Source organism: Malaclemys terrapin, chromosome 21 (genome assembly GCF_027887155.1).
Source record: "Malaclemys terrapin pileata isolate rMalTer1 chromosome 21, rMalTer1.hap1, whole genome shotgun sequence".
Classification (NCBI taxonomy): Eukaryota; Metazoa; Chordata; order Testudines; family Emydidae; genus Malaclemys; species Malaclemys terrapin.
In genome coordinates this window covers 16,925,710-16,952,778 of record NC_071525.1, presented here as the reverse complement: position 1 = coordinate 16,952,778, position 27,069 = coordinate 16,925,710, and the positions used below count along the sequence as shown (strand labels likewise).

Sequence of the window (27,069 nt, the reverse complement as noted above, 5' to 3'; positions counted from 1 at the left end):
ACTCCTGGGTTCTTTCCCCAGCTCTGGGAGGGGAGTGGGTCTGTGGGTGAGAGCGGGGGATGCTGGGAATCAGGACTCCTCGGTTCTATTCCCTCAAAAACTCTCATCTGGCTCTAGCAAATATTCTTGATCCATGGGACTGGACGGGGAGGCACCTGCCCCTACGTTCAGTCCCGGGGCCCTGCTGACGAACTCTCACCCGACTCTCACCCTCAGCCACCCTCAAGTTGTCCAGGGTCGAGGTTTCGTGGCTGGCAGGGCAGGCAGCACTAAGCGAAGGTGACAATTTTACCCTGTGCTGCCGGGCTGCTGCCCTGTGGCCTGTCGCCGGGTACGTCTGGTCCCGCGGGGACGTGTGGCTGACAGAAACCAGGAAGGACTTACGTGTTGACAAGGCAGCCGTCTCTGACGGAGGGAGCTACGCATGCAGGGTCTGGGTCTCTGGCCCCGGCTGGGGGTATCTGAGCCTCTCTGCGAGGGAATCGGTCGAAGTTCAGCGTAAGTATCAAAGGCTGGTGAGAGCCTCCTCCATCGCAGCCCCCGATACTCCCCACACGGCCTCCTGGAGCAGCCCCGTGTGCCCCCACCTCATCCCCCCTGCTTCACCCCGCTCACCTCATTAGCCCCAGCCTCATAATCCAGCCCCACCTCTTAATAACCGGGTTTGGTCAACCCCAGTGCTGCTGGCTGTGGGCTGGGCCCCCCTGCTCCTCTGCATCGCTCCCATGGCTGGGCCCATCAGCGACAAATTCAGTTTGTGTCCCCCCCACACCTGCCCTGGGCCCCCAGCCCTCTCTGGGCCACTGCCCATCCCCCCACCTGACCCGGGGCCCCATTCCACATTGAGCTAGGCCCTGTCCCCTCCCACCTTCCTGGGTGTCCAGCCGCCTCTGTGCCAGGCCCTGCCCCTCGATCTGATTTGTGTCCCCGGACCCCTCTCGGACAGCCTCTGCCCCCAACAGACCCCCAGCCCCATATGGGCCAGGCCCTGTCACACCCCTCACCTGCCCCAGGCCCCCAGCTTCCTCTGGGCCAGGCCCGCTCCCCCACCCACAACTGCCTTGTGTCCCCAGAACTTTCTGGGGGACCCCTGCCCCTTATCCCCCTGCCACCCTGCCTGTTCTCGCCCCCTGGAGCCACATGGGCCAGGCCCTGCCCCTCACCCCCTGCCCTGGATCCCTTCCCCCCTCTGGGCCAGGTCCCCCCACTCTGTCTCTCTCCGTTCATGCCCCGTGTCTCCGTCTCGCCCCCTAGACGCCCCCATAGGTGTCCGTGTGATGGCAGCACCGAGCACCAGCCCGCAGGAAGGGGAATCGGTGACACTAACGTGCAGTTACACCAGCAGCCTCCCCGCCCCCAACTCCTACGCCTGGTACCGGGGCAGCCAGCGGCTGGAGGGATCCCGGCGGGAAATGGTGTTGAAGAGCATCATGGCGAAGCAGGCTGGGGAGTATCACTGTCAGGCCGCCAATGGGATCGGCCAGTCCCGGTCCCCTCCCATCACCATGTCCGGTGTAAGTGCCGGGGACGTGTGAAAAGAGACCTCCGGGCTGGGGGAGGGGCTGGGGTTGGGCCTTTGTGCCGTAGGCCCAGCGCGGGAGGGTCGTCGTGGCGATCGCGGTGGATCACGAGCTCACCAGGAGCTCCCAGCGCCGCGGTGGCCAGCAGGGCTAGCGCGATCCCGGGGTGCATGAACAGGGCAATCTGGAATCGAGCAGAGAGGGGATTTTCCCCTGGATCTGGTCCTGGTGTGACCGCGGCCCGGGTCCTGTGCCCAGTTCTGGGGCCCGCACTCCCAGGAGGTGGTGATCAGCTGGGGAGGGGTCAGAGAAGAGCCAGGAGAAGGAGTCAGGGGCTGGAAAACCTGCCCTAGGTTGAGAGACTCCAGGACTCCGTCTGTTTAGCTGAACCAAGGGAAGGGGAAGGGGGGACATGACCCCGTCTGGAAGATCCTACGCTAGGGTTACCATTCGTCCGGATTTACCCGGACATGTCCTCCTTTTTGTGCTAAAAATAGCGTCCGGGGGGAATTTGTAAAGCACTCACAATGTCCGGGATTTCCCCCCTCCCCCGGAGTGGCTGGGAGGGCTGCAGGAAAGTCCCGGGCTGGACTCCGGAGCAGCTGGAGAGGAGCTCCGCCCTGCATTCTGAGCAAGTGTCTCAGCACAAAGTGCAGCCCTCCCCTTTTGCAACTGGGAGCGGTTTCTGCCATGCAGCGTAGCAAAACGGGAGCGAGAGCACTTTGTGCTGATACAAGGGCAGCTCTCCCCTGCAACCCGGTCCGGACCTGGGACCGGGTTTTGTTGTGCAGGGCCAGGGACCGGGTTTTGTTGTGCTGGGGAGCTCAGCCATGTGTCCGGCTGGCACAGAGCCCAACACCCTGTTCTGAGCAGCAGGGTAAGGGGGGCAGGAGAAGGTGCAGGGAGGTTCTGGAGGGGGCAGTCAAGAAACGGGGGGGGGGGCTTTTTGGGGGGAGTGGAGAAAGTTTTGGGCAGTCAGGGTACAGGTAGGGGGTAGGGTCCTGGTGGGCAGTTGGGGGGGGGGGTCTTAGGAGGGGGCAGTTAGGGGACAAGGAACAGGGAGTCTTAGGTAGGGGGTGGGGTTCTGGAGGGCAGTTAGGAGCAGGGGTCCCAGGAGGGGGCAGTCAGGGGACAAGGAGCGGGGGGGGTAGGGGGCTGGGAGTTCTGGGGGGGAGCTGTCAGGGGGCAGGGGTGGGGAGAGGGATCGGAGCAGTCAGGGGACAGGGAGCAGAGGGGTTTAGATGGGTTGGGAGTTCTGGGGGGGGCTGTCAGGGGGCAGGAGTGCGGAGAGGGATCGGAGCAGTCAGGGGACAGGGAGCAGAGGGGTTTAGATGGGTTGGGAGTTCTGGGGGGGGCTGTCAGGGGGTGGGGAGTGGTTGGATGGGGCGTGGGAGTCCCAGGGGTCTGTCTGGGGGTGGGGGTGTGGATAAAGGTTGGGGCAGTCAGGGGACAAGAGGCAGGGAGGCTTAGATAGTCCTGGGGGGCAGTTAGGGGCAGGGGTCCCAGGAGGGGGTAGTCAGGGGACAAGGAACGGGGGGAGGGTTGGGAGGTCAGGGGGGGCGGGAAGTGGGAGGGGCAGGGGCGGGGCTAGGGCGGGGCTCCTCCCGTCCTCTTTTTTGCTCGCTGAAATATGGTAACCCTATCCTACGCGAAGAAGAGAACGTTGATCATGGGCCCGGCGGCCGAGCAGACCGAGATCCAGGGGCTGGAAGCTGAAGCTAGACAAATTCCGACTGGCAATAAGGTGCAAATGTTGAGCAGAGAGGAGAATTTGCCATTGAAACAACGATCTCGGGACGTGGTGGATTCTCCATCCTGCGGAATGTTTAAATCACGCTGGGATGTTTTGCTAAAGGATCTGCTCTCGTTCTAACGGGAATGAATTCAGTGGGGTCCTGTGGCCTGTGTCACCCAGCTGGTCCTTCTCCCCTTAGATTCTATGGATCATCCTTCCCTGTGCCCATCTCTGCCTTTGCCCGAGGTTTTGGGGAGGCTGGCTGTGAGATTTAGGGGGACTGAAGTGTGGGGGGGGGTGAACTAATGGGATGCATTGGATGGACTAGACTGAAGGGGGCTGGGCACCTGACCTGTGGCCCCATTCCTGTCTGGGCCATGCCTTGCCCCCCCCACACCTACCGTGAACCCCCAGATCCTTCTTGGGGACCCCCTGTCCCTTATCCCCCTGCCACCCTGCCTGTTCTGGCGCCCTGTAGCCAGATGGGCCAAGCCCTGCCCCTCACCTCCTGCCCTGAAACCCTTCCCTGCTCTGGGCCAGGCCCCCCCCTCACTCTGTCTCTGAAAAGTGCCCGTTTGCCCCAGAGCCCCTCTCACTCATCCAAGTGTCATTTGCCTTTTCAGTGACGATGATTAAGGGAGGGACCCCACCAGCCGGCAGGGCCCCAATACTTGTGTCTGTTAACCACACGCAGCAGCCAGGCCAAGCTACCCGCACACACGGCTGCTTTCTAAAGCCTTGAACACGGTGAGCGCCCCAGAGGCTCACCGCCTAGTTAAAGTGACACCAGCCCAGGACACACAACCCCATTTTTCTCATCCTTTTCCCGGCTCCTTTGTCCCCCCATTTCCAGATGCCCCTAAAGGCGCAAACATCACGGCTACACCTGGCGCTGACCCGGACAAAGGGGACCCCGTGAATTTAACCTGCCGCTTCCGCAGCCGTGTCCCCGCCAACATCACCTCGCCTGGTGCCAGGATAACGCCAGGTGTCCCCGGAAGGTCCTGAGAGTCCCTGGTACCCCGGGGGCCTGGCTGGGGAATGCCCAACACCCAGGCTGGGAAACCCTTGGGCTGTGGGTTCTGATCCCGTCGGGTTCCGTGCTGCCCGGCTCGGGTCGGGCTGGGCCGGGCTGTCAGCGCCCCACACTGGTGACACCAGCTCCTGTCTTCCCTCAGGCTGTCGCAACTGCCAATCTCTGAAGCCCGTCCTCTCAGGCTGTAGCAACTGCCAATCTCTGAACCCTGTCCTTGTGGCCTGCGTTGTGGTTGCCGTCCTGCTCCTCATCATCCTCGTTAATGTGGGGGTTTGTTACCTGCTTGTGAGAGGTCGGCGGCAGGCGGGAGCCAAGGGGTCTGCGGAGGGTAAGAGCCAGGCTGGGTGGGTGGGAACAGGGATGGGGCTGGTGCAGGGGGTTGGTGATTTGGGGGGGCTGGTGGGAGACACATGGGAGAATTTGGGGGGTTGGGACCAGTGTTTTGGGGGGAGACACTGTGGGTGATTCAAGGGGGGCAGAGGCTCATGGTTTGGGGGGTGGTGGAAGACACTTGAGGAAACACAATGAGGAGGCTGGTGGTTTGGGAGTCTGGTAGAAGATACCTTGGGGGAACACAAGGCTGGGGGGATGTTGAGACACATGGGGTGATATGTGGGGTGCTGGTGGGAGATGGGGAAATACCAGGGGTGGGGGACAGTGGTCTGGGATGGTTGGAGGGAGACACTTGGGGGAATGCAGGGATGCAGCCAATGATTTTAGTTTATGATTCATTTATTGTATGATGTTAAGATTCATTAACATACAATCACTGTCTGGTCAGTAGAGCTGAGCTGTAGGGCTAGAGAGGTCTAAGACTGATCAGTATTTAGCAGGAATAACCATTTATTAGAGCAGCAGTTCTCAGACTTGGGGGGAGGGATAGCTCAGTGGTTTGAGCATTAGCCTGCTAAACCTAGGGTTGTGAGCTCAATCCTTGAGCGGCCCATTTAGGGAACTGGGGTAAAAAAATCTGTCTGGGGATTGGTCCTGCTTTGAGCAGGGGTTGGACTAGATGATCTCCTGAGGTCCCTTCCAACCCTGATATTCTATGACTCCATTGCACCATGACCCCCTTCTGACCACAGAGTTACTGCAACCCCCAGGATGGGAGAGAGCCCAAGGCATGCCCCCAGGTGGGCTGGAGAGGGGGCCACAGTCTGAGTCCTGCCGTTTCAGGTGGGGCTGGAGCTGGGTCCCTGAGTCCCAGCAAGTCTAATGCTGGCCCTGGCAACCCCATTAAAATCAGGTCCAGAACCGCTGTATTAGAGAGCTAAGGCTGAAACGCTAGGCCAAGGCCTGCAAGATTTTAGCTTCACTATTTTGGGCCTCGGAGCTAAGAAATGCCGACAGACGTAAGTGAGCGAAGGAAAACCCGCTGCCCTGAGATGCTGGGAAAAGAGGCACCAAGGGGCAATGATACAAACAATCAGCCCGAAGATTAACTTTAAATCACAAAAATGCTGTAGCAGCACATCTGGCTCCAACATGTGTCTGCACCACAGGCTACGGGTTGTGTGTCAGTGTTAATGAGAACGTGCATCCGAAGAAGTGGGCTGTAGCTAGGGTTACCATACGGCCTCTTTTTCCCGGACATGTCCGGCTTTTCGGCACTCAAACCCTCGTCCGGGGGGAATTGCCAAAAAGCCGAACATGTCCGGGAAAATGGCGGCTCTGCTCCTCCCCTGACGCTTCGGCTCTGTTTAAGAGCCGGGCTGCCCGAGCGCTATGGGCTTCAGGCAGCCCCCTTGCCTCCGGACCCTGCGCCCCCAGCCGGGCACTTCCCTTCCCGGGCTCCGGCGGCGCAGGGTCCGGAGGCATGGAGGCTGCCCAAAGCCGATAGCGCTGGGGCAGCTCGGCTCTTAAACAGAGCCGAAGAGTCAGGGGAGGAGCAGAGCCTCCAGCCGCGGGGGCTCTGCTCCTCCCCAACTCTTCGGCTCTGTTTAAGAGCCGAGCGCTACCGGCTTCGGGCAGCCCCCATACCTCCGGACCCTGCGCCACCGGAGCCCGGGAGGGGAAGTGGCCAGCTGGGGGCGCAGGGTCCGGAGGCATGGGGGCTGCCCAAAGCCCAAGCGCTACGGCTACACGGTTTGCCGGGCAGCATCCAGACCCTGCACCCCCGGCTGGGCGCATCCCCTCCCGGGCTCCAGCTGCGCTGGGGAAGCGCCGGCCGGGGGCGCAGGGTCTGGGGGCTGCCCGGCAAACCGTGAAGCCGGTAGCGCTCGGGCAGCCCTTTCCCTGTGGCTGGGAGTGGGAGGGAGGAGGGGGCGGAGTTAGGGCGGGGAAGGGGCGGGGTTGGGGGTGGGGAAATGGGTGGGGCCAGGGCCCGTGGAGGGACCTCTTTTTTTATTTATTAGATATGGTTACCCTAGCTGTAGCCCACGAAAGCTTATGCTCTAATAAATTTGTTAGTCCCTAAGGTGCCACAAGTACTCCTGGTCTTTTTAATGAGAACAAAGAGAATCTACACAACCTATAGCGAGGGCCCTACCAAATTCATAGTCCATTTTGGTCAATTTCCTGGATTGTAAAAATAGTAAATTTCATGAGTTCTGCTATTTAAATCTGAAATGTCACGGCCTTGTAATTGTAGGACCCTGACCCAAAGAGGAGGGGGGTGGGGTTTGCAAGGTTATTGTAGGGGGGTTGTGGCACTGCTACCCTTACTTCTGCGCTGCTGCTGGTGGCGGCGACGCTGCCTTCAGAGCTCGACACTCGGTCAACAGCCGCCGCTCTCCGGCTACCAACTGTCACTCTCCGGCCAGCCAGCTCTGAAGGCAGCGCAGAAGTGAGAGTGGCAATACCAAGACCCCCCTAATATAACCTTGTGACTCACCCCGCAATTCCATTTTTGAGTCAGGATCCCCACTTTCAGAAACGCTGGTTTCCCCCGTGAAATCTGTATTGTACAGGGTAAAAGCACATAAAAGACCAGATTTCACGGGGGGTGGGAGGGGGAGACGAGATTTCATGGGGGGGAGACGAGATTTCATGGTCCGTGGCGCATTTTTCATGGCCATGAATTTGGTAGGGCCCCACCTATAGAAATTGGGGGACTGTAAGTGTCATGGGGACACAGACCCATAAGGGAAAAGTGGGGTGAAACTTTCAGGTACGTGCACAGAAGGTCGCTATAGGCAGACTCACCTTACAAAAAGCGGGGACCCAGAGCGGGGAAATTGAGCTTCCTATGAGAAAACTCCAGCGGGGCCCATCCCTCTCCTGACGATCGATCCAGGGGAGACCCAGCAGCCCCTCGCACTGTGTGGGAGGCTGCGAGTCCGTGTGTAGCTATCACTGGTGCATGGATCGCTCTAGGAGTCGGACACGCGGTGACAGTCATCACTCAGCTGGTGACTTCAATACAATTGAGCAGAGACAGGGACCTTGTTCCTGCCACTGTCTGTGTTACTGGCCTGGGCCTCCCTGTGTCCCGGTGACGCTGGATCTAAACCAGGCCGAGGTGACTCTGCTGAACGGAGACGGTAGCCGACAGCACCGGCCCCTCACTGCTGTAATGTTATATCACTGGCACTCACTTCAAATAAAAATAAAGGCTACAGGGGGTGGGGGGTGGCTGGTTTGGGGGGCTCATGAGACACTTGGGGGGATCCAGGGTGGTTTAGGGGTGCTGGTGGGAGATACTAGGGTGTATTCAGGGGGCTGGTGGTGTGGGGGAGCTTGTAGGAGACATTTGGGGGCAGTCAGGGGATAGGGGGGCCAGTGGTTTAGGAGGGCTGGTGGGAGACACTTGGGGGATTCAGGGGGCTGGTGATTTGGGGGACCCGGATCTAATATAAGAAACTATTTTCCCTTTCCCACGAGGTGCTGAGTTTTCCCTCAGGGCAGAGACGGAGTCACCCTATGAGGTGAGTGCAGGGTCTGTTACCCTCCCCCTGGGCCCCGCTGCCCCCTGCTGGCTGGGTGTGTGTGCAGCTGCAGCCTCCCCATCCCCCACACTGCAAATCTCTGCCCCCTGCTGGGTGGAACCAGCGCTGCCCGAGTGTGTGTGTCTTAGACCCCGTCCTGCTACTGGCTCAGGGGAGATTCCCTCAGCCACAGAGTGTCCGGTCCTGGCAGCACCCACCCCGCTGGCCCTGGGGCCCATGGAGCAGGGATCTCACTGGCTCTCTGTTTGGGCTACAGGAACTCGAAGGACCAACACAGGATATTTACAGCCAGTTGGACTCTCCCCCAACCGGTTCCCACTGAGCTCCGCCAAAATCCCGACCAGCCGGGGACCCCTCTGCACGGCCGGGACCCTAAACACAAAGAGACGCCATCACTCAACAGGGCCAGATCCCAGGGGGTCCACAAGTGCCGACTTTCCATTGTGCCAGGGAGTGCTCGACCCCTGGCTCTGCCCCAGGCCCCACCCCCACTCCCCGCCTTCCCTCAAGGCCCCACCCCTACCCTGCCCCACCTTTTCCCACACCTGAGTGCACTGCGTCCTCGCTCCTCTTCCCTTCCCTCAGCCTCCTGCACCACAAAACAGCTGATGGTGGCAAGCGGGAGTTGCGGGGACGGAGGGGGAAACACTGATGGGGGGTTGCCGGTGTGTGCTCAGCACCCACCATTTTTCCCAGTGGGTGCTCCAGCCCCAGACCACTCATGGAGTCGGCACCTATGCTGGGGCCAATTGGCCGTAGCTCCATTGGAATGAATGGGGCCAGACCCCCAGCTGGGTTGATGTGGCCGTCACTCCACTGGAGAGCTCAACTGGGAATAAATAGCTCTGAAATGTAGGGATTGGGTATTTTTTTTCTATATCAACTTTACAAAAAACAGTGGAAATACCTGTGATGTTCTGTACCTCGTGGGAACACCCTGCACCCCCATGTTCATCCTTATAATATGATTGTGTGGTATCTAATGCAAAGTTTGTCATGTCGGGTGGCTTCGGAAGGCTCATGATGCAGTGAGCATTGTTGTTATAGTGATGTTATAGGACTTGTTGTTACAGTAATGTTATAGGAGTAAGCGACAAGGAGTCCTGTGGCACATTATAGACTAACGGACATATTGGAGCATAAGCTTTCGTGGGTGAATACCCACTTCATCAGATGCATGTAGTGGAAGTTTCCAGAGGCAGGTATAAATATGCAGGCAAGAATCAGTCTAGAGATAACGAGATTAGTTCAATCAGGGAGGATGAGGCCCTCTCCTAGCAGTTGAGGTGTGAACACCAAGGGTTATAGTAGTGTTATAGGTTATAATTTCATGTATATAGTTATGAGGCTGAAAATGTGTCTTCGTGGCTTAAGATGAGCCCCAGCAAAAACTCTCCACAAGCAGAGGGTCAGTTCACACCTCATCAGGGCATGTATGGGACAAACCCAGCCCAGCCTCACAGGAACAAAGGACACTGGCCTAGGCAGCAACAAAAGAATCTGTTGTACTCTTGAGTGAGTCACCCCCCTTCCTTTGGCCAGTTTGGGACTGCGATGAGGTAATGCTCACCTGACTCTGAAGTGGGGGGGGAGACTAGAGGGAAGAAAGGACAAGATAAAATGGAGAGACGTTTGCCATGCTCGCTCACTCTTCCACCTACATCTACAGACACCACCACCAAGCAACTGAAGCTCTGATCAAAGGGGAGAGCCTGGCTGAAGGACAACCAGCCAGCCTCTGGGGAGAAGCATCTAAGGTGTAAGGGCATTGAAAGTGTTAAGATCAGCTTAGAATGTGTTTTGCTTTTATTTTATTTGACCCCCAAATCTGACTTGTTCTGCTTTGACTTATAATCACTTAAATCGATCTTTATAGTTAATAAATCTGTTTGTTTGTTCTACCTGGAGCCGTGCGTTTGGTTTGAGGCATGTCAGAGACTCCGCTTGGAAAAACAAGCCTGGGACATAGCAATTGCTTTGATAAATTAATGAACTCATATAAGCTTGCAGCGTCCAGTGCGCATAACTGCAAGACGGAGGTTCCTAGGGTTGTCTCTGGGACCGGCGATATTGGCTAGCGTATTCAGTTGCACAATCCAAGGAGCAGCTTTAGGTCAGAGGCTGTGCGTGACCAGCCCAGGAGTGGGGGTTCTCCCAGCAGAGCAGGGTAAGGCTGGTCCCAGAGTCAAGGATGGGAGTGACCTGGCAAATCACCCGTCCAGAGAACACCAGAGGGGACGTCACAATACCTAGACAAAAACCTTCGATTTTTGCAAGGGAGAGGAGAACTCGGGAGATTTCAAATCCCAAAGACAAGACAGGCAGGAGATTCCCAGCTCAAGTCAAAGTTAGGAGAACCCAGCATTTGACAGCAGCAATTCCCAGCCCTAAGCAGGATCTGGGCTGCAGCCGGGCTCTGGGGAACGAGCAGTGGGTGTGAGCTTGTTTCAGAGGGTTTTCCTGGCTCCTAGATAGGAGGGTGAACACAGGCCGGGGCATTGATGGTGGAGTCTCATTGGGTTCAGGGTCCTGGCAGCGCAGAGGGGACCACGGCTCACAGGGACCTCGGCCAGGCTCAGTTAGAATAGCCCCCCAGGCTGTTATAATCGTCTCCATCATCGTCCAAGGGGCTGGTGATATCCCCGGAGCGCAGGATTTCCTGCTGGGGACACAGAACAACACACAGTGGGAAAGAGGGTCTGAAGACCAGTGATCACACCCCCAGCTTGAGGGGGGGAGGGTGTCTGCCCCTATGGGCAGTGAGGGGACGAGTGGTTAGAGCAGGGGCCTGGCAGCAGGGACTCCTGGGTTCTATCCCCATGCTGGGAGGAGAGTGCAGTCTGCTGATTGGGAGGCGGGGCTTGAGGGCCAGGACTCCTGGGTTCTATCCCCAGTGCTGGGAGGGATCTAGTGGTTAGCGCAGGGCACTTTGTTCTGCTCCCATTGCGTCGCTCCCCATCCCCCGCTCTGGGGCAGGGCTGTCCGGCATGTGGTGCTAGAAACGCTCCCCATCCCGGTTTCCTGCGTTGCTGCTCCTGGGCAGGCTCAGGGGATCTGTGGCGGGTGCAGAACATCTGCTGAAGGAGGGGGGGGGCTGGGCCGGGAGGTGGAGACCAGGCCAGGAGAGGGGCCGATGGACAGAACCAGGGACAGCGCTGGGGGAGGGGCTCAGTTTTGCCTTTAAAACGATGTGCCCCCAAATTCTTGCTCCGACCCCTCGCTCCCCTGAGCACATGGGCTCCATTCACAACAAAGTGTTTTTCTTTCTGGCCACTTTGCAGCCAGCGATTCCCCAGGGGCGGGAAAGGGGGACAGGCCCCGCCAGGGCGAAACCCAAACCCTAGGGGTCAGCCCTGTCCTGGGCCCAGACCGCAGCCCCGCAGTGCTAAGGAACCGACAGCCCAGGCAGCCCCTCGCTGTCATTCTGTCTGTGCCCACGTGGGGGGACGTGGACGCGGGGCCAGAGAAGGACCCTCTGTATGGAACGGGGCTGAGGTTACAGGTAGGATTGTATATTCCACCCCACCCCCGTGCCCAGGGCACGATCGCCCCCTATTGTCTGTGCCCCAGGCTGATCGCAGGTCTGGGCTGAGATATCCTGAGCAATTAGTGACCTTTCCATTCCCCTGTGTCCCAGCGCCCCCTAGTGCCGGGCTGGGGCATTGGGGCCAGTCCTGCCTGCCAGGGGAGAGCCCCCACCCTGCTCCCCTGCCCATCTCCCATCCATTAGGGTTACCATTCGTCCGGATTCTCCCGGACATGTCCGGCTTTTTTCAGTTAAAAATAGCGTCCGGGGGGAATTTGTCAATGTCCGGATTTCCCCCCCATGCAGAGCGCGTGCGCTGACAGGGCAGCCGGCCGGATCGTGCCACTCACACGGGGCTCTGGCAGCCAGAGCCCCTCCTCCGCTTCCCCCTCCTCTCCCCTGCCACTTGAGACCACTCCCCTCCTCTCCCTCCCTCCCCCTCCCTGCATTCGCAGATCGCCGGCCGGCCGTTCGCATCGGGCCTCCGGCAGTCTGGAGCTCCTCCCGCTCCCCCTCCCCTGCTGCCCAGCGCGCCGCCCTGCAGCACGGTAAGGGGGCCGGGGGTCAGAGAAGCGGCAGGAAGGTTCTGGGGTGGGGGGGTAATCAAGAGACAGGGAGCAGGGGGAGGGTTGGATGGGTCAGGAGTTCGGGGGGGACAGTTGGGGGTGTAAGGTTTTGGGCAGTCAGAGTACAGGTGGGGGGGTCTCAGGAGGGGGCAGTTAGGGGACAAGGCACAGGGAGTCTTAGGTAGGGGGTGGGGTTGTCGAGGGCAGTTAGGAGCAGGGGTCCCAGGAGGGGGCAGTCAGGGGACAAGGAGCGGGGGGGGTGTTTGGGAGTTCTGGGGGGGGGGGCCGTCAGGGGGCAGGGATGGGGAGAGGGATCGGAGCAGTCAGGGGACAGGGAGCAGAGGGGTTTAGATGGGTCGGGAGTTCTGGGGGGGGCTGTCAGGGGGTGGGGAGTGGTTGGATGGGGCGTGGGAGTCCCAGGGGTCTGTCTGGGGGTGGGGGTGTGGATAAGGGTTGGGGCAGTCAGGGGACAGGTAGGGGGTAGGGTCCTAGGGGGCCAGTTAGGATGTGGGGAAGGTCTCAGGAGGGGGCAGTCAGGGGACAAGGCGTGGGGGGGAGGGTTGGGAGTTCTGAGGGGGCAGGAAGTGGGAGGGAGTGGAAGGGGCAGGGGCGGGGCTAGGGCAGGACAGGGGCAGGGCTAGGGCGGGGCTCCTCCCGTCCTCTTTTTTGATTGTTGAAATCTGGTAACCCTACCATCCATGCCCGGATCGTGCCCACCCCGGCTTAGCCAGAGAGAGGAAAGTGAAAGGACTCAGACGCTCCTAAACAACCCCCTGCACCTGCAGCGAAAGGGGGGAATTTGGAGCCACCCTTCAAGGCGCTCTGGGGCCCGGCCCAACCCTGAGCTCGTCCCCAGGGGGACCCACCGATATCTCACCCCTGCCCTGCCTGGTGCCACTTCCCCTTTCCCCTCTGGAGGCACCAGACTGATTGCTCAGCTCCCCCCCAGCCAGATCGGCTGCCGGAGCTGTGGCTGCAGGACGCGCTATAAGGTAATTGCATCTTCTCCTGCCGACGGGAGTGGAGGCTAGTGGTTAGAGCGGGGGGCTGGGAGCCAGGACTCCTGGGTTCTTTTCCCAGCTCCATGCAGCTCCATTGTGCCGAGTGCCCCCCAGACACACTGAGAGACGGTCCCTGCCCTCTTGTGCTCCCAGGCTAACCCAGCCCCCTGGGGTGCTCCGGGGCAGAGAACCGTGGGGCTCAGGAGAAACAATCCACCAGGGGGCAGCGCACTTCATAGTGGGTGTTTGCAGAGCTCCCCTCATCCCCTAGGGCTCTGTGTGCCCCCCTCCCACCCCTTCTAGGTCAGGGACTCCCTGAAACCTCTTTCCCTTAGCAGGGGCTCTCTGTGCCCCCGTTTCACGTCTGCACCAGGGTCCCCCAATCTAACCCCCAGGCCAGGGGCCCTCTGGGCTCCCCATTCCTGCCTCCCCCATAGCAGCTCCCCCCCAGCCAGGGGCTCAGTCTGTGCCCCCTCCCCATTGGGACACTGGGCAGAGCTGAGCTGGCAGTGGGGTGGGGCTGGAAGGCATCAATGGTGCCACGAGCCGGTTCTCAGATCTACCGTCAGTTTCAGAGCCAGCTGGAGCTGTGGCTGCTCTGACCAGATGTGGGGAGCTCTGTGTGTCCCCCATTTTCCCCCATCTGGTTGGTCCATTGCCCCCCACCCCCAATCAATATGTCTCTGCTCCTGGGAGCCGCCAACTTTCCCTGGCACTAGGGGGCGCTGTGCTGCAGGAATCAGGATAGGGATGCTAGGGGGCGTTGTGGTGCAGGGGGTGAGGTGGAGGTGCTGGGGGGGCACTGCGCTGCAGGGGGCAGGTTGGAGGCACTAGGGGGCGCTGTGCTGCAGGAGGGAGTCGGGAGGCACTAAGGGGCGTTGTGCTGTGGGGGGCAGGGTGGAGGCACTAGGGGGCGCTGTGCTGCAGGAGGGAGTGGGGAGGCACTAAGGGGCGTTGCGCTGCAGGGGGCAGGGTGGAGGCACTAGGGGGCGTTGCGCTGCAGGGGGCAGGGTGGAGGCACTAGGGGGCGCTGTGCTGCAGGAGGGAGTGGGAGGCACTAAGGGGCGTTGTGCTGTGGGGGGCAGGGTGGAGGCACTAGGGGGCGCTGTGCTGCAGGAGGGAGTGGGGAGGCACTAGGGGGCGTTGCGCTGCAGGGGGCAGGTTGGAGGCACTAGGGGGCGCTGCGCTGCAGGGGGCAGGGTGGAGGCACTAGGGGGCGCTGTGCTGCAGGAGGGAGTCGGGAGGCACTAGGGGGCGCTGTGCTGCAGGAGGGAGTGGGGAGGCACTAGGGGGCGCTGTGCTGCAGGAGGGAGTGGGGAGGCACTAAGGGGCGTTGTGCTGTGGGGGGCAGGGTGGAGGCACTAGGGGGCGCTGTGCTGCAGGAGGGAGTGGGGAGGCACTAAGGGGCGTTGTGCTGTGGGGGAGGGTGGAGGCACTAGGGGGCGCTGTGCTGCAGGAGGGAGTGGGGAGGCACTAAGGGGCGTTGTGCTGTGGGGGGCAGGTTGGAGGCACTAGGGGGCGCTGTGCTGCGGGGGGGAGTGGGGAGGCACTAAGGGGCGTTGTGCTGTGGGGGGCAGGGTGGAGGCACTAGGGGGCGCTGTGCTGCGGGGGGGAGTGGGGGGGCACTAAGGGGCGTTGTGCTGTGGGGGGCAGGGTGGAGGCACTAGGGGGCGCTGTGCTGCAGGAGGGACTGGGGAGGCACTAAGGGGCGTTGTGCTGTGGGGGGCAGGGTGGAGGCACTAGGGGGCGCTGTGCTGCAGGAGGGAGTGGGGGGGCACTAAGGGGCGTTGTGCTGTGGGGGGCAGGGTGGAGGCACTAGGGGCGCTGTGCTGCAGGAGGGAGTGGGGAGGCACTAGGGGGCGCTGTGCTGCGGGGGGGAGTGGGGAGGCACTAAGGGGCGTTGCGCTGCAGGGGGCAGGGTGGAGGCACTAGGGGGCGCTGTGCTGCGGGGGGAGTGGGGAGGCACTAAGGGGCGTTGTGCTGTGGGGGGCAGGGTGGAGGCACTAGGGGGCGCTGTGCTGCAGGAGGGAGTGGGGGGGCACTAAGGGGCGTTGTGCTGTGGGGGGCAGGGTGGAGGCACTAGGGGCGCTGTGCTGCAGGAGGGAGTGGGGAGGCACTAAGGGGCGCTGTGCTGCGGGGGGGAGTGGGGAGGCACTAAGGGGCGTTGCGCTGCAGGGGGCAGGTTGGAGGCACTAGGGGGCGCTGCGCTGCAGGGGGCAGGGCGGGGCACTCAATGCCAGTGAAACCCTGAGGCTGCTCTCCGGGGTCCTCCCCGTCACCTTGGTTTGCTCAACGCCCAGAGGAAGTGGCAGCGTCTCTGCAACAAAACACCCCGGCCGAGGCCCAGCCAGTGACCCTTGACGCGGGGGAAACAGCTGCTCTGATGTCCTGTGCTGTTGGGGAGCGGGGGAGGGGCGTTCTCAGGGCTCTTCATCCCCCGTCCCCTAAGTGGGGGATCAGACGTGAGGAGCAGCCGGGGCCTTTGACTCTGGACTGCGCCATGCCCAGCCTGCGGCAATGCACACAGCCTGACAGCTGCTGCACAGCTGGGGAAACTGAGGCACGGGGTGAATGAAAGACCCTCATACACAAGTGGGCTCAGAGTTCTGGGCTCTTCTGCTGCTCTAACCACTAGACTCTGCTCCCCAGCCAGAGCCATGGATAGAACCCAGGAGTCCTGGCTTCCAGCCCTCACCCCCTAACTGATTAGAGGCTTCTGGTGTGAGCTCCCACGGGGTGTGGGTGGGCTTGTACCAAGCCCTGTAATAACAGAACCCAGCCCAGCGGGGTGTGTAACGGTTCCCCTGCGTTTAGCTGCTTTCCCTATGTAAATATGACGCCCTTTGCACCGCGCCATGCACGACAAACCCATCCGGCAGCTATTTCTTCTGCCTTTTGGCAGGGCTAGTTAGTCAGAGCAGGGGGATTGGGAGCCAGGACGCCTGGGTTCTCTCCCAGCCCTGGGAGGGGAGCGGGGTCTAGTGGTTAGAGCGGGTAGCGGGTTCCCTGCAGTCTCCCCTCCAGCTGGTCTCTCTCTGGTGGTTGATGTTGCTCTGGGTCATCGCAGTAACCGACCAGCTCTTCGCTCTTTCCTCTGCTCCCCGGCGCCGCGGCTGCCCAGGGGTCACCATGAGGCGTCTCGTCTGGCTGCTGTTCCTCCCGGGTAAGGCCCCTTCGTCTCACCCTCAAGGTCTGGCTGCTTCAGCCCCACAGAGCCCTGGGGGCCGGGGAGGGGAGACTCGGCCTGGGGGTCACAAGCTCAGAGGGAGGTTTTCCTCTGTGAGATTTTCTCCACTTGCATCAGACTAATGTGATCCAGGGATTGGCGGTCGGGGGTGGGCTGGGATTCAGGACTCCTAGGTTCTATCCCAGCTCTGGGAGGGGAGTGGGGTCTAGTGGTTTAGAGGTGGGAATCAGGAATCGTGGGTTCTTCCCAGTGTGCTGATGGGGAAACTGAGGCACAGAGCCACACCATGAGCTGAACAGGGAGTTTAGTGCTGGGAATCAAACCCCGATCTCCTGAGTCCCAGTTCGGCATCAGAACCGCCTGGCCAGCCTGCCCCTCGCTCCCATCTCTGTCACTCTGCTGCTTCCAGGCTTCCTCTGTCAATGTGACCCATCTGTCGAGGTCCCCGAGTCCCTGATCGCTTGGACGGGGGCCTGTCTGTCCATCCCGTGCCTGTATCGATCCTGTGTCCTGAACCCCATAAGGACAAAGAAATTGACCATCAACTCCCTGACCTGGTACCTGAACCCTGTGTATGACTCTGAGAAGAAAGATTTCAGTGGCACCGTCCTGTATAAACATAGCGCCTCCATCAGCCCAGCCGTCACAGAGCGTGTGAGGTTCCTGGGGGACCTGGAGAGAGATTGCAGCCTGCAGCTGTCTGACCTGCGGGCCAGCGAGAACGGCACATACGGGCTGAGACTGATCATCTCGAGCACTGGGCAGAAGCCAGAGGAGAAGAAGTGGATGACTAAGATCAGTGTGAACGTGATGGGTAAGAGGGAAAATCCTGGGCTTCCTTGTAGGAACAGATTAAAGACTCATAGCCCACCCCACCCCCTGCTCTAACCACTCGACCCCACTCCCCTCCCAGAGCTGGGAGAGAACCTAGGAGTCCTGCCTCCCAGCCCCCCCCAAACACTAGATCCCACTCTGGTAGCAGCCATGCCTGGGGACACAGCTCAATGTGCCTGGGATGACATCCAGGCCGTCTGTTCCTATTTTCTCCACCTCTGTTCCATCCCTTTAATGAGGTAACGACTCTCGCTAAAGTCTGGGGCTACAGCCAGTCTTGAACTCCCCGTGTGCACAAGAACAGCACCGACCTCTGCCAGTCGAGCTAAAGGAGATGGGTCCTTACCTAGCAGAAGCAGTAGGTTGTTATCCTCCGTGCTGCTCAGCAGAGCCTCCAGCAAAACGGAACAACAGTTTGGATAGAAAACTTCAAAGTTGTTTCCATTTTACGGTGTTTTTCCAAATTTCTCCTGAAATATTTTACTCACAAACTTTGAATTTAATTTTTCCACTTGCTTTTTGTTCCCTTTTCACCCCAAGTGCAGCACAAGGAAGAATGTTGGGGGTTGGGTTTTGTTATTTCATGTTTTCCCTTTCCCCCCATATGCCCCAGGGGAAGTAGTTTTTGGTGCCTCAGTTTCCCCACCTGAAAATCAGGGAGAATAATCCTTTGCCTATTTCCATTGTGGTCTCTTTGGGGCAGGGACTGTCTTTCGCTATGTCTGGGCAGCGCCCGGCACAACAGGGTCCTGATGTCACCTGGGGCAGGGACTCTACCTAATTCAGTAGGAAGAGAGCCTGAGATGTGAGCCCTTGTATCAGAGGCCTGGTATGAGGCAGGCCCTGCTCACAGAATGTGGCAAACACAGGGCGGATCTTGCAGAAATACACATTGCTAAGAAGTGCTAGGCACAGAGCACTCCCGCAAACACAGCCCGATATTAAGTGGTACCAAGGAAAGTACAAAAACCTTCCCCCAGGATAACGGGAACACACTGACCCCTCCTAACAGATAAGATCAGGCTGACAGTACAGAACTTGTTTATAGCAGGGTATAAAGATGTACCTGAGGCTTTGTCTACACTAGGCACCTTTCAGCGACACAGTTGTGCCGCTACAGCCCTGCCGCTAAGGGGCGCGCAGTGTAGCCACTGTTTGTCGGCAGGAGAGAGCTCTCCTGCCGACAAAAAAATTCCACCCCCAGTGAGCGGCAGCAGCTTTGTCGGCGGGATAGCACTCCTGCCCACAAAGCACTGTTCACACCACCACTTTTCGTCGGTAAAACTTTTGTTGTTCAGGGCGTGTGTGTTTTTTAACATCCCTGAATGACAAAAGTTTTGCCGACGAAGTTCCAGTGTAGACACAGCCTCAGAGGGAGACTCTTTGGCCAGCCGAGGGGGCAGTGGAAAGTCCTGCCATGGACTGAGCTGCGTCCATTGTCACGGGCAGACATGTCTTAGTGTCCTCGTAGAGTCTGCTGGGTGCTACTATCATGCTTTGTCGCCAATAAACTTGGTCCGGTGCCTTCGTACCTTAACGGATCTTGTGGTCATTGGGCGGTTCACTCGAGGTGTCTACGCAGAGCTGGGGCAGCACACAGAGAACACACACATGCAGTCGAACATCTAACACCACCTAATAATAAAGTGTTCTCCTTACTAACTTTCTCCTTTGTCCCCCTGACACAGGTTCGCCTCCAGCTCCTCAAATCCAAACACCCAGTGAGTTCAGGGAGTCAATCGCAGCCCAGGCAGTTTGCTCCGTAGCCTATCACTGCCCCAACTACCCCATAACCCTGACGTGGGTCGGTTTGGGGCATAGGACTCCTGAGCCCACCATGAGGACGGGGAGCGGAAGGACTGAGAGCACACTGACTTTCACGCCCACCTGGCAGGACCATGGGACAAATTTAACCTGCCGGCTCAGCACCCCGGCTGGGACACCGAGCTCCGAGAACAGCGTGGTGCTGGACGTGAAATGTGAGTGGGGGGATTTGAACTGGGCGCCCCTGGGTCTGACAGCACCAGCCCCACCAGCAGCTCTGGCACTAACCCATAAAGCGCTGTACGGGCTGCAGTTCTTGGAGGGCACCGGGAGGTGGACTGGGGGTCCAGGTGGGTGGAAGCAGATTGGCCAATGGAGCGGGAGCTGGCAGTATTTTGAAGGAAGAGTGGGACTGTACCACTGGGCAGGGATGGGCATGAGGGTCAGAGCTAGCGCCCCCTAGAAGGGAAAGGCCCAATGCCCCATTCCCCGTCCCCCTGAGTCAGCCAGTCCCCTGCCCTGGATGGGAGCTGGCGCCTCCTAGAGGGGAAAGGCCCAGTGTCCCATTCCCTGCCCCATGTCTGGACAGTGTCCATATCTCAGCTGTTCACCCGCGTGTTGGTTTGCTCCAGATGCCCCTAAGGGAGTCCAGTTGAACGCGACACCCGGAGAGACTATCCGAGACGGGGACAGACTCGTGCTGATGTGCATGACCAAGGGCAGCAACCCCCCCGTCTCCACGTACAACTGGTATAAGGACACACAGTGGCTGCACCAGGGGCAGGAGCAGAGGCTAGAGTTTGAAGCCAAGGGGGATGAGCATTCCGGCTCCTATCTCTGCCAAGCCACCAATGAAATACAGACGGTCCCATCCCCAGCGCTGTGGATAGACGTCCAGTGTGAGTGTGGGGGCTGGGGCCAGACGGGAAGGCAGGGTATGTGGAACTGCCCGAGACTAGATACCTCTGCTGAGCACAAGGAGAGGATGTTATTGTACTTCCCTAGACACTTGTGATGTGGCCATCAGAGGAGGTGAAATAGGCAGGGCTTGTCACATCGGAAAAGACAGGAACTGAAGTTAAAGGGGAATCTCCATTCACTCTTAGCAGTACAAGGCCTCTGAAACACAGCATGGCAGTTTGGGTTCCAGCCAGCAGAGGGCAATGTGCCTAATCTCTCACACACAGAGGTGGATCTGACCCATTCCCTCCAGCAGGGGGAGGGCTTACACGCACAGAGCAGGATTCAACCTCTCCAGCATGGGGCAGCAGGGAGTTGTGCACACACACACACACACACACACACACACACACAAAAGATGAACATACCACAAACACTGGAACAATTTATTTTATTTAGGGTTACCATATCTCATAAATAAAAAAAGAGGACCCTCCACGGGCCATGGCCCCGCCCATTTCCCCACCCCCTCGCCCCGCCCCAACTCCGCCCCTTCCCCCACCCTAACTCCGCCCCCTCCTCCCTCCCACTCCCAGCCAGGGGGAAAGGGCTGCCCCAGTGCTACCAGCATCACGGTTTCCCGGGCAGCCCCCAGACCCTGCGCCCCCAGCCGGCGCTTCCCCAGCGCAGCTGGTGCCCGGGAGGGGAAGCGCCCAGCCGGGGGCGCAGGGTCTGGGGGCTGCCCAGCAAACCGTGAAGCCGGTAGCGCTCGGGCTTTGGGCAGCCCCCATGCCTCCGGACCCTGTGCCCCCAGCCGGGCACTTCCCCTCCGGGGCTCCGGCGGCTCTGCGTAACTTACACTGTATAAGTTACACAGAGCCGAAGAGGAGCAGAGCCCCCGCAGCTGGAGGCTCTGCTCCTCTTAGGCTCTGTTTAAGAGCTGGGCTGCCCCAGCGCTACCGGCTTTGGGCAGCCCCCGTGCCTCCGGACCCTGCGCCGCCGGAGCCCGGGAGGGGAAGTGCCCGGCTGGGGGCGCAGGGTCCGGAGGCACGGGGCTGCCCGAAGCCGGTAGCGCTTGGGCAGCCCAGCTCTTAAATAGAGACGGGGGGACTGGAGCCTCCAGCCGCCGGGACTGGAGCCTCCAGCCGCCGGGGCTGTGTGTAACTGACACAGTGTCAGTTACACAGAGCCGGGCTGCCCGAGAGCTACGGGCTTCGGGCAGCCCCGTGCCTGGAGACCCTGAGCCGCCGGAGCACGGGAGGGGAAGTGCCCGGCTGGGGGCGCAGGGTCCGGAGGCAAGGGGGCTGCCCGAAGCCGGTAGCGCTCGGGCAGCCCGGTTCTTAAACAGAGCCTCCAGCGGCTGGGGCTCTGTGTAACTGACACTGTGTCAGTTACACACAGCCCCGGCGGCTGGAGGCTCCAGTCCCCGCGGCTCTATTTAAGAGCCGGGCTGCCGGAGGGCTACCGGCTTCGGGCAGCCCCGTGCCTCCAGACCCTGCGCCCCCAGCCGGGCACTTCCCCTCCCGGGCTCCAGCGGCGCAGGGTCTCCAGGCACGGGGCTGCCCGAAGCCGGTAGCGTTCAGGCAGCCGGGCTCTTAAACAGAGCCGCCATTTTCCCGGACATGTTCTGCTTTTTGGCAATTCCCCCCGGACGGGGGTTTGACTGCCGAAAAGCCGGACATGTCCGGGAAAAAGAGGACGTATGGTAACCCTATTTTATTGGACTCAGGGGCAAAAAGGAGAAAAACGGAAAATTTGTCATTTCAAAAATGTGACATTCCCCCTGCCCCTCAAATCGGCCCATTTTGAAGCAGAACCAACTCAGCTGTTTCAAACATTTGAAAGTTTTTTCAACCCGTCACCTCTCGGGAGAGCCTGAGAGCGTCTTGCGCCTGAATGAATTCGGTGAGTCACGCTTGGTCCCTGGCACATGCAGAAAACAACGTGTGATGCAAAAGGAACATTCGCTTTTGGGGTGAAATGTCCCAGATTGTGCTAAAAGACCCACAGACCAAAAAGCACTTTCCCTCCCCCCGCCCCCGCAGCTTTTGGAGGTTTTGCCACAGACGGATAATTCGTTTCACTGGACAATTGGTTTGGTTTTGTGGGGTGGGAGCGGGGGTGTGGCCCGTTGAAAATCCAAACATATTTTTAGTTTTTTGTTTTTGATAAAAATCCCCAAAATATATTCAGGGTTTTGAACTTTTCCTGAGACCGTGTGACGGGGTTCACTCGCTAGAGTGGCACCTCCTGCTGGCTGTCTGGGGGATTAGTCCCCTCCTGGTGGTATGTACCTCAGCATCCACGGTGTCTGTTCATGGGTGGGATGCCATGGGGTGTGCCCAAGGGCAAAGGAGTGGTAACAGTGCATAAATGCCGGGTTCTGTCCATGGTGCAGGTGAAGGGTCCAAGGGGTGGGGGCTTCTGCTCAGCGCCAGGGCATGTCTGTGACAGGGCAGGCGAAGGGTCACAGCGAATTTCAAAGCAGCCGAGTGAGTCGCGTTCGGGGAAGTCAATTTCTTGACTTTTCTTGACTATTCCTTGACTGTAGCAAAGCTTTTGATACGGTCTCCCACAGTATTCTTGCCGGCAACTTAAAGACGTATGGGCTGGATGAATGGCCTATAAGGTGGATAGAAAGCTGGCTAGATCATTGGACTCAACAGATAGTGATCAATGGCTCCATGTCTAGTTGGCAGCCGGTATCAAGCAGAGTGCCCCAAGGGTCGGTCCTGGGGCTGGTTTTGTTCAATATGTTCATTAATGATCTGGAGGATGGTGTGGACTGCATACTCAGCAAGTTCGCAGATGACACTGAGCTGGGGGGAGAGGTAGATACGCTGGAGGGATCGGATACAGAGGGACCTAGACAAATTAGAGAATTGGGCCACAAAAAACCTGATGAGGTTCAACAAGGACAAGTGCAGAGTCCTGCACTTAGGACGGAAGAATCCCATGCACTGTTACAGACTGGGGACCGACTGGCTAGGCAGCAGTACTGCAGAAAAGGACCTGGAGGTTACAGTGGACGAGAAGCTGGATATGAGTCAACAGTGTGCCCTTGTTGCCAAGAAGGCAGTGTGTCGTCGTCATCGTCACCAACTGCAGACCTGCTGCGCCTCTAACCTCTGTCTCTGGTGCTTGAGTTCCCTGGGCCACTTCCCTGTGGCCCCAGCATCTCCTTCGCCCTCTTCTCAGGGCCTCCCAACCTGCTAGGAACCCCGTCCTCTCTCCTTGGGCACCCTGCAGACACTGGCTGCCTCTGCCGCTGTCCCTGCAGCTCCTTTTATGTGAGCCCTCTGGGTCCTGGTTGGCTGCTCCGTTCAGCCGCTCTCTGATTGGCTGCTCCCTGCACAGCCTCCCGAGGCTGCTTTTAACCCCTTGCTTTCCGGTGTGGGGTGAACACTCCATCACAGAGCAGAAAATGATTTTTTTCATGGGAAATGTCTGGGGAGTTTTCGTTGAAAACACAAACATTTCAGATGTAACCCTCCAAAACTTCCCGAGAGAAATAATGGCCATTTCCCCAAATCAGGCAGGGCTGTGCATTGACACTGCCTCAGTTTCCCCACCCTACCTCTAGAGAAAGGATTGGCCCGTGCGTCAGGTGTTCACCGGGGTACTAAGTTCAGTTTGTTCTCTGCCACTGGACTCTCCGGGTAACCTTGGTCAAGTCATTTAGGGTTTCCCACAGAATAATCCATTTAAATCAGGGCCTTTTTATTCCCCAGATGCCCCAAAGGACGCGCGTGTTGAACTGGTGACAGGCTCTCAGATCCAGGAAGGGACCACGGTTGTGCTCAACTGCTCCTGCAGGGCTCATCCGCCCGTCAGCAACTACACATGGTACAGAAACGGCCAGCACCTCCCAGCACAAACCCAGCAGGAGCTTCACTTCAACAAGATCCATCCCGACCAGTCCGGTTCCTACCACTGCAAGCCTCAGAACAGAGTCGGGATGTCTGAATCGCCGGCCATTACAGTTGACGTACAGCGTGAGTAGCCAGGGCTCCAGCAGGGGGCGCTGCAGCTGGGTGGGGTATCCAGGATCTGCACTCCAGCTTGGCGTGGCAGAGCCTGCATGAATCCCGGAGGGGCAGGAGCCATAGCCACCCCCTAGGACCTCCTTCCGCCCTCTGCAGAGGCATTGGTGTGAGCGGTGGGATCCCGGTATGTACCTCAGCATCCACGGTGTCTGTTCATGGGTGGGATGCTCTCCCCATCCTGCCTTACAAAGCCCCCTGCTCGGACACAGGACCTCAGCGCAGTGGAGCTGGGAGTTAACACCCGGGGATGGATCCCCCGTCTCGGAGCGATGGGTGCAGGCTCTCTGCAGACTCAGGCAGGCGTTGACTATGCTTGGGGCAGTTCCCTCCTTTTTATTTCCTTCCTATAATGCCCCCTGAACACCGAGACACACCCCAACCTGGATTCTTTTCCAGACCCCCCCAAGGAGGTACGAATCACCCTCAAAAACCTCCAGCGCATCCGGGAAGGCGACGCGGTGACGCTGAACTGCTCCGTGGGCAGCAGTAACCCCCCGGTGACCAAGTACACGTGGTACAAGGATAACAGCCAGTATCAGGAGACCCAAGAGAGCGTCCTGACCTTCCCTGCCACAGAGGAGTGGTCCGGTAGCTACAGCTGTGTGGCTCAGAACGCGATCAGCTATAGCCAGTCTTCATCTGTCTCAGTGGATGTGCAGTGTAAGTCATCACCTCCTGGCTTCTCAGGCAAAGTCTTGGAATTTTCCCCCCAGGTGGGTTAGTTCGAGCAGCTTGGCAGAGCTGTAATAGGGCATGGAGTGATCTTGGGGGGGCCCTGCACTCTTGGGGAGTGTCCGTGAGCCGCTCTCCGTTCCCCCTGCCTGGTTGTGGGATCAGAGGAAAAGGGCACACACATATGTTGCGAGGGCTGGTGTGTCACATGGGAGCGCTGCGTAGGCTAGGTTGTGTCCGCAGTGGGGCAATGGGACTTGTCTGTTCATGGGTGGGATGCCATGGGGTGTGCCCAAGGGCAAAGGAGTGGTAACGGTGCATAAATGCCGGGTTCTGTCCATGGTGCAGGTGAAGGGTCCAAGGGGTGGGGGCTTCTGCTCAGCGCCAGGGCATGTCTGTGACGGGGCGGGCGAAGGGTCACAGCGAATTTCAAAGCCAGCCAAGTGAGGTGCGTTCGGGGAAGTCAATTTCTTGACTTTTCTTGACTATTCCTTGACTGTAGCAAAGCTTTTGATACGGTCTCCCACAGTATTCTTGCCGGCAACTTAAAGACGGATGGGCTGGATGAATGGCCTATAAGGTGGATAGAAAGCTGGCTAGATCATTGGACTCAACAGATAGTGATCAATGGCTCCATGTCTAGTTGGCAGCCGGTACCAAGCGGAGTGCCCCAAGGGTCGGTCCTGGGGCTGGTTTTGTTCAATATGTTCATTAATGATCTGGAGGATGGTGTGGACTGCACTCTCAGCAAGTTCGCAGATGACACTGAGCTGGCGGGAGAGGTAGATACGCTGGAGGGATAGGATACAGAGGGACCTAGACAAATTAGAGAATTGGGCCACAAAAAACCTGATGAGGTTCAGCAAGGACAAGGGCAGAGTCCTGCACTTAGGACGGAAGAATCCCATGCACTGCTACAGACTAGGGACCGAATGGCTAGGCAGCAGTTCTGCAGAAAAGGACCTGGAGGTTACAGTGGATGAGAAGCTGGATATGAGTCAACAGTGTGCTCTTGTTGCCAAGAAGGCTAACGGTATTTTGGGCTGTATAAGTAGGGGCATTGCCAGCAGATCGAGGAACGTGATCATTCCCCTCTATTCGACATTGGTGAGGCCTCACCTGGAGTACTGTGTCCAGTTTTGGGCCCTGCACTACAAGAAGGATGTGGAAAAATTGGAGAGAGTCCAGCGGAGGGCAACAAAAATGATCAGGGGGCTGGAGCACATGACTTACAAGGAGAGGCTGAGGGAACTGGGATTGTTTAGTCTGCAGAAGAGAAGAATGAGGGGGGATTTGATAGCTGCTTTCAACTACCTGAAAGGGGGTTCCGAGAGGATGGATCTAGACTGTCTGTTGTACTTAAAGTACTTCACAGGATCTTTTCAGGGGGAATAAGGCAAAGCACCACATTTATTGGTAATACATGTATCAATCAACACTGTATCATATGCATATGAGATATATTACACTCATGCACTCACGTACACACACAAACACACTCCGTCTTGTTGTTGTTACCAATTAGTTGCTCTCCTTAACTTTACTGGCAGGTGAGTTAGATGGGGGAAGGGTGGAGCCGGGCTTCTGCGGATCCGGATCGATGCTCCCATGTTGACAAGACGAGACCCAAGATCCTCTGCAAGACACCTCACATTTATAGCAGCTTCCCTTTCATGCAAATCTATACCAGATGCAAAATCTGTGTCTGTGTCTATTGGTCCTTTGTGCTGCTTCTCTCTGGGTGTTGTCCCAATGCTGTTTAAAGAGGGTGTTTTCTAAAGACGGTGCTCGCTTCTAACCCCCGAGGCTGTCTAATCCCCAGGCCGTCAATATGTCTAATCTTCTTTAGTGAGTCCACTTGACAAGTTTTATTGTCCTTGGGTCTAGCTTCCATCCCCTCCCCAACTGTTGCAGGTGTCTGGGGATGCACCTCGTTCATTCAACAGGGCAATTGATTAAGGGTGGGGGGGTGGGAATCTTTGTCTATTCTTAGGAAAGAGACATTTTTCTTTTATCTTATTCTATCCTTAGGGGCTATAACATTATACCAAGGCTCAATACAAAGTTTTCTATATAAGGATCTGATACAAAGTTGTATGAAAATAGAGGCATAATACAAAGTCATATGAAAGTTATGCGAAGATGCTTAATGCAGAGATTTATCTACATGTTCTCAGTGGTGGCAGATGACAGAACAAGGAGCAATGGTCTCAAGTTGCAGTGGGGGAGGTCTAGGTTGGATATTAGGAAAAACTTTTTCACTAGGAGGTGGTGAAGGACTGGGATGGGTTCCCTAGGGAGGTGGCGGAATCTCCTTCCTTAGAGGTTTTTAAGGCCCGGCTTGACAAAGCCCTGGCTGGGATGATTTAGTTGGGAATTGGTCCTGCTTTGAGCA

The 27,069-nt window shown here is 58.4% G+C and overlaps 1 protein-coding gene across 2 annotated transcripts; it reads left to right on the top strand.

Moving 5' to 3' along the window:
• Positions 1 to 16,216: 16,216 nt before the first annotated feature.
• On the top strand, positions 16,217 to 26,578 carry LOC128827274 (B-cell receptor CD22-like). Of its 2 annotated transcripts, XM_054011123.1 has the most exons (7): positions 16,217 to 16,434; positions 16,868 to 17,272; positions 18,981 to 19,271; positions 19,689 to 19,955; positions 23,688 to 23,951; positions 24,399 to 24,662; positions 26,225 to 26,578. In XM_054011123.1, the coding sequence occupies exons 1-7, from the start codon at positions 16,317 to 16,319 to the stop codon at positions 26,287 to 26,289; spliced, it is 1,674 nt and encodes a 557-aa protein (XP_053867098.1). In that variant the 5' UTR covers positions 16,217 to 16,316; the 3' UTR covers positions 26,290 to 26,578. The 2 variants fall into 2 exon arrangements, with proteins under 2 accessions (XP_053867098.1, XP_053867099.1); XM_054011124.1 differs by lacking the exon at positions 19,689 to 19,955.
• Positions 26,579 to 27,069: the final 491 nt, after the last annotated feature.

Excerpts from the sequence above, each read along its gene's own strand:
- LOC128827274 (XM_054011123.1), top strand. The coding sequence starts at position 16,317 with ATGTTGCTCTGGGTCATCGCAGTAACCGACCAGCTCTTCGCTCTTTCC. Across the intron at positions 19,272-19,688 it reads CGTGGTGCTGGACGTGAAAT|ATGCCCCTAAGGGAGTCCAG; the intron begins GTGAGTGGGGGG and ends GGTTTGCTCCAG. Across the intron at positions 24,663-26,224 it reads TGTCTCAGTGGATGTGCAGT|GTGAGTTAGATGGGGGAAGG; the intron begins GTAAGTCATCAC and ends CTTTACTGGCAG.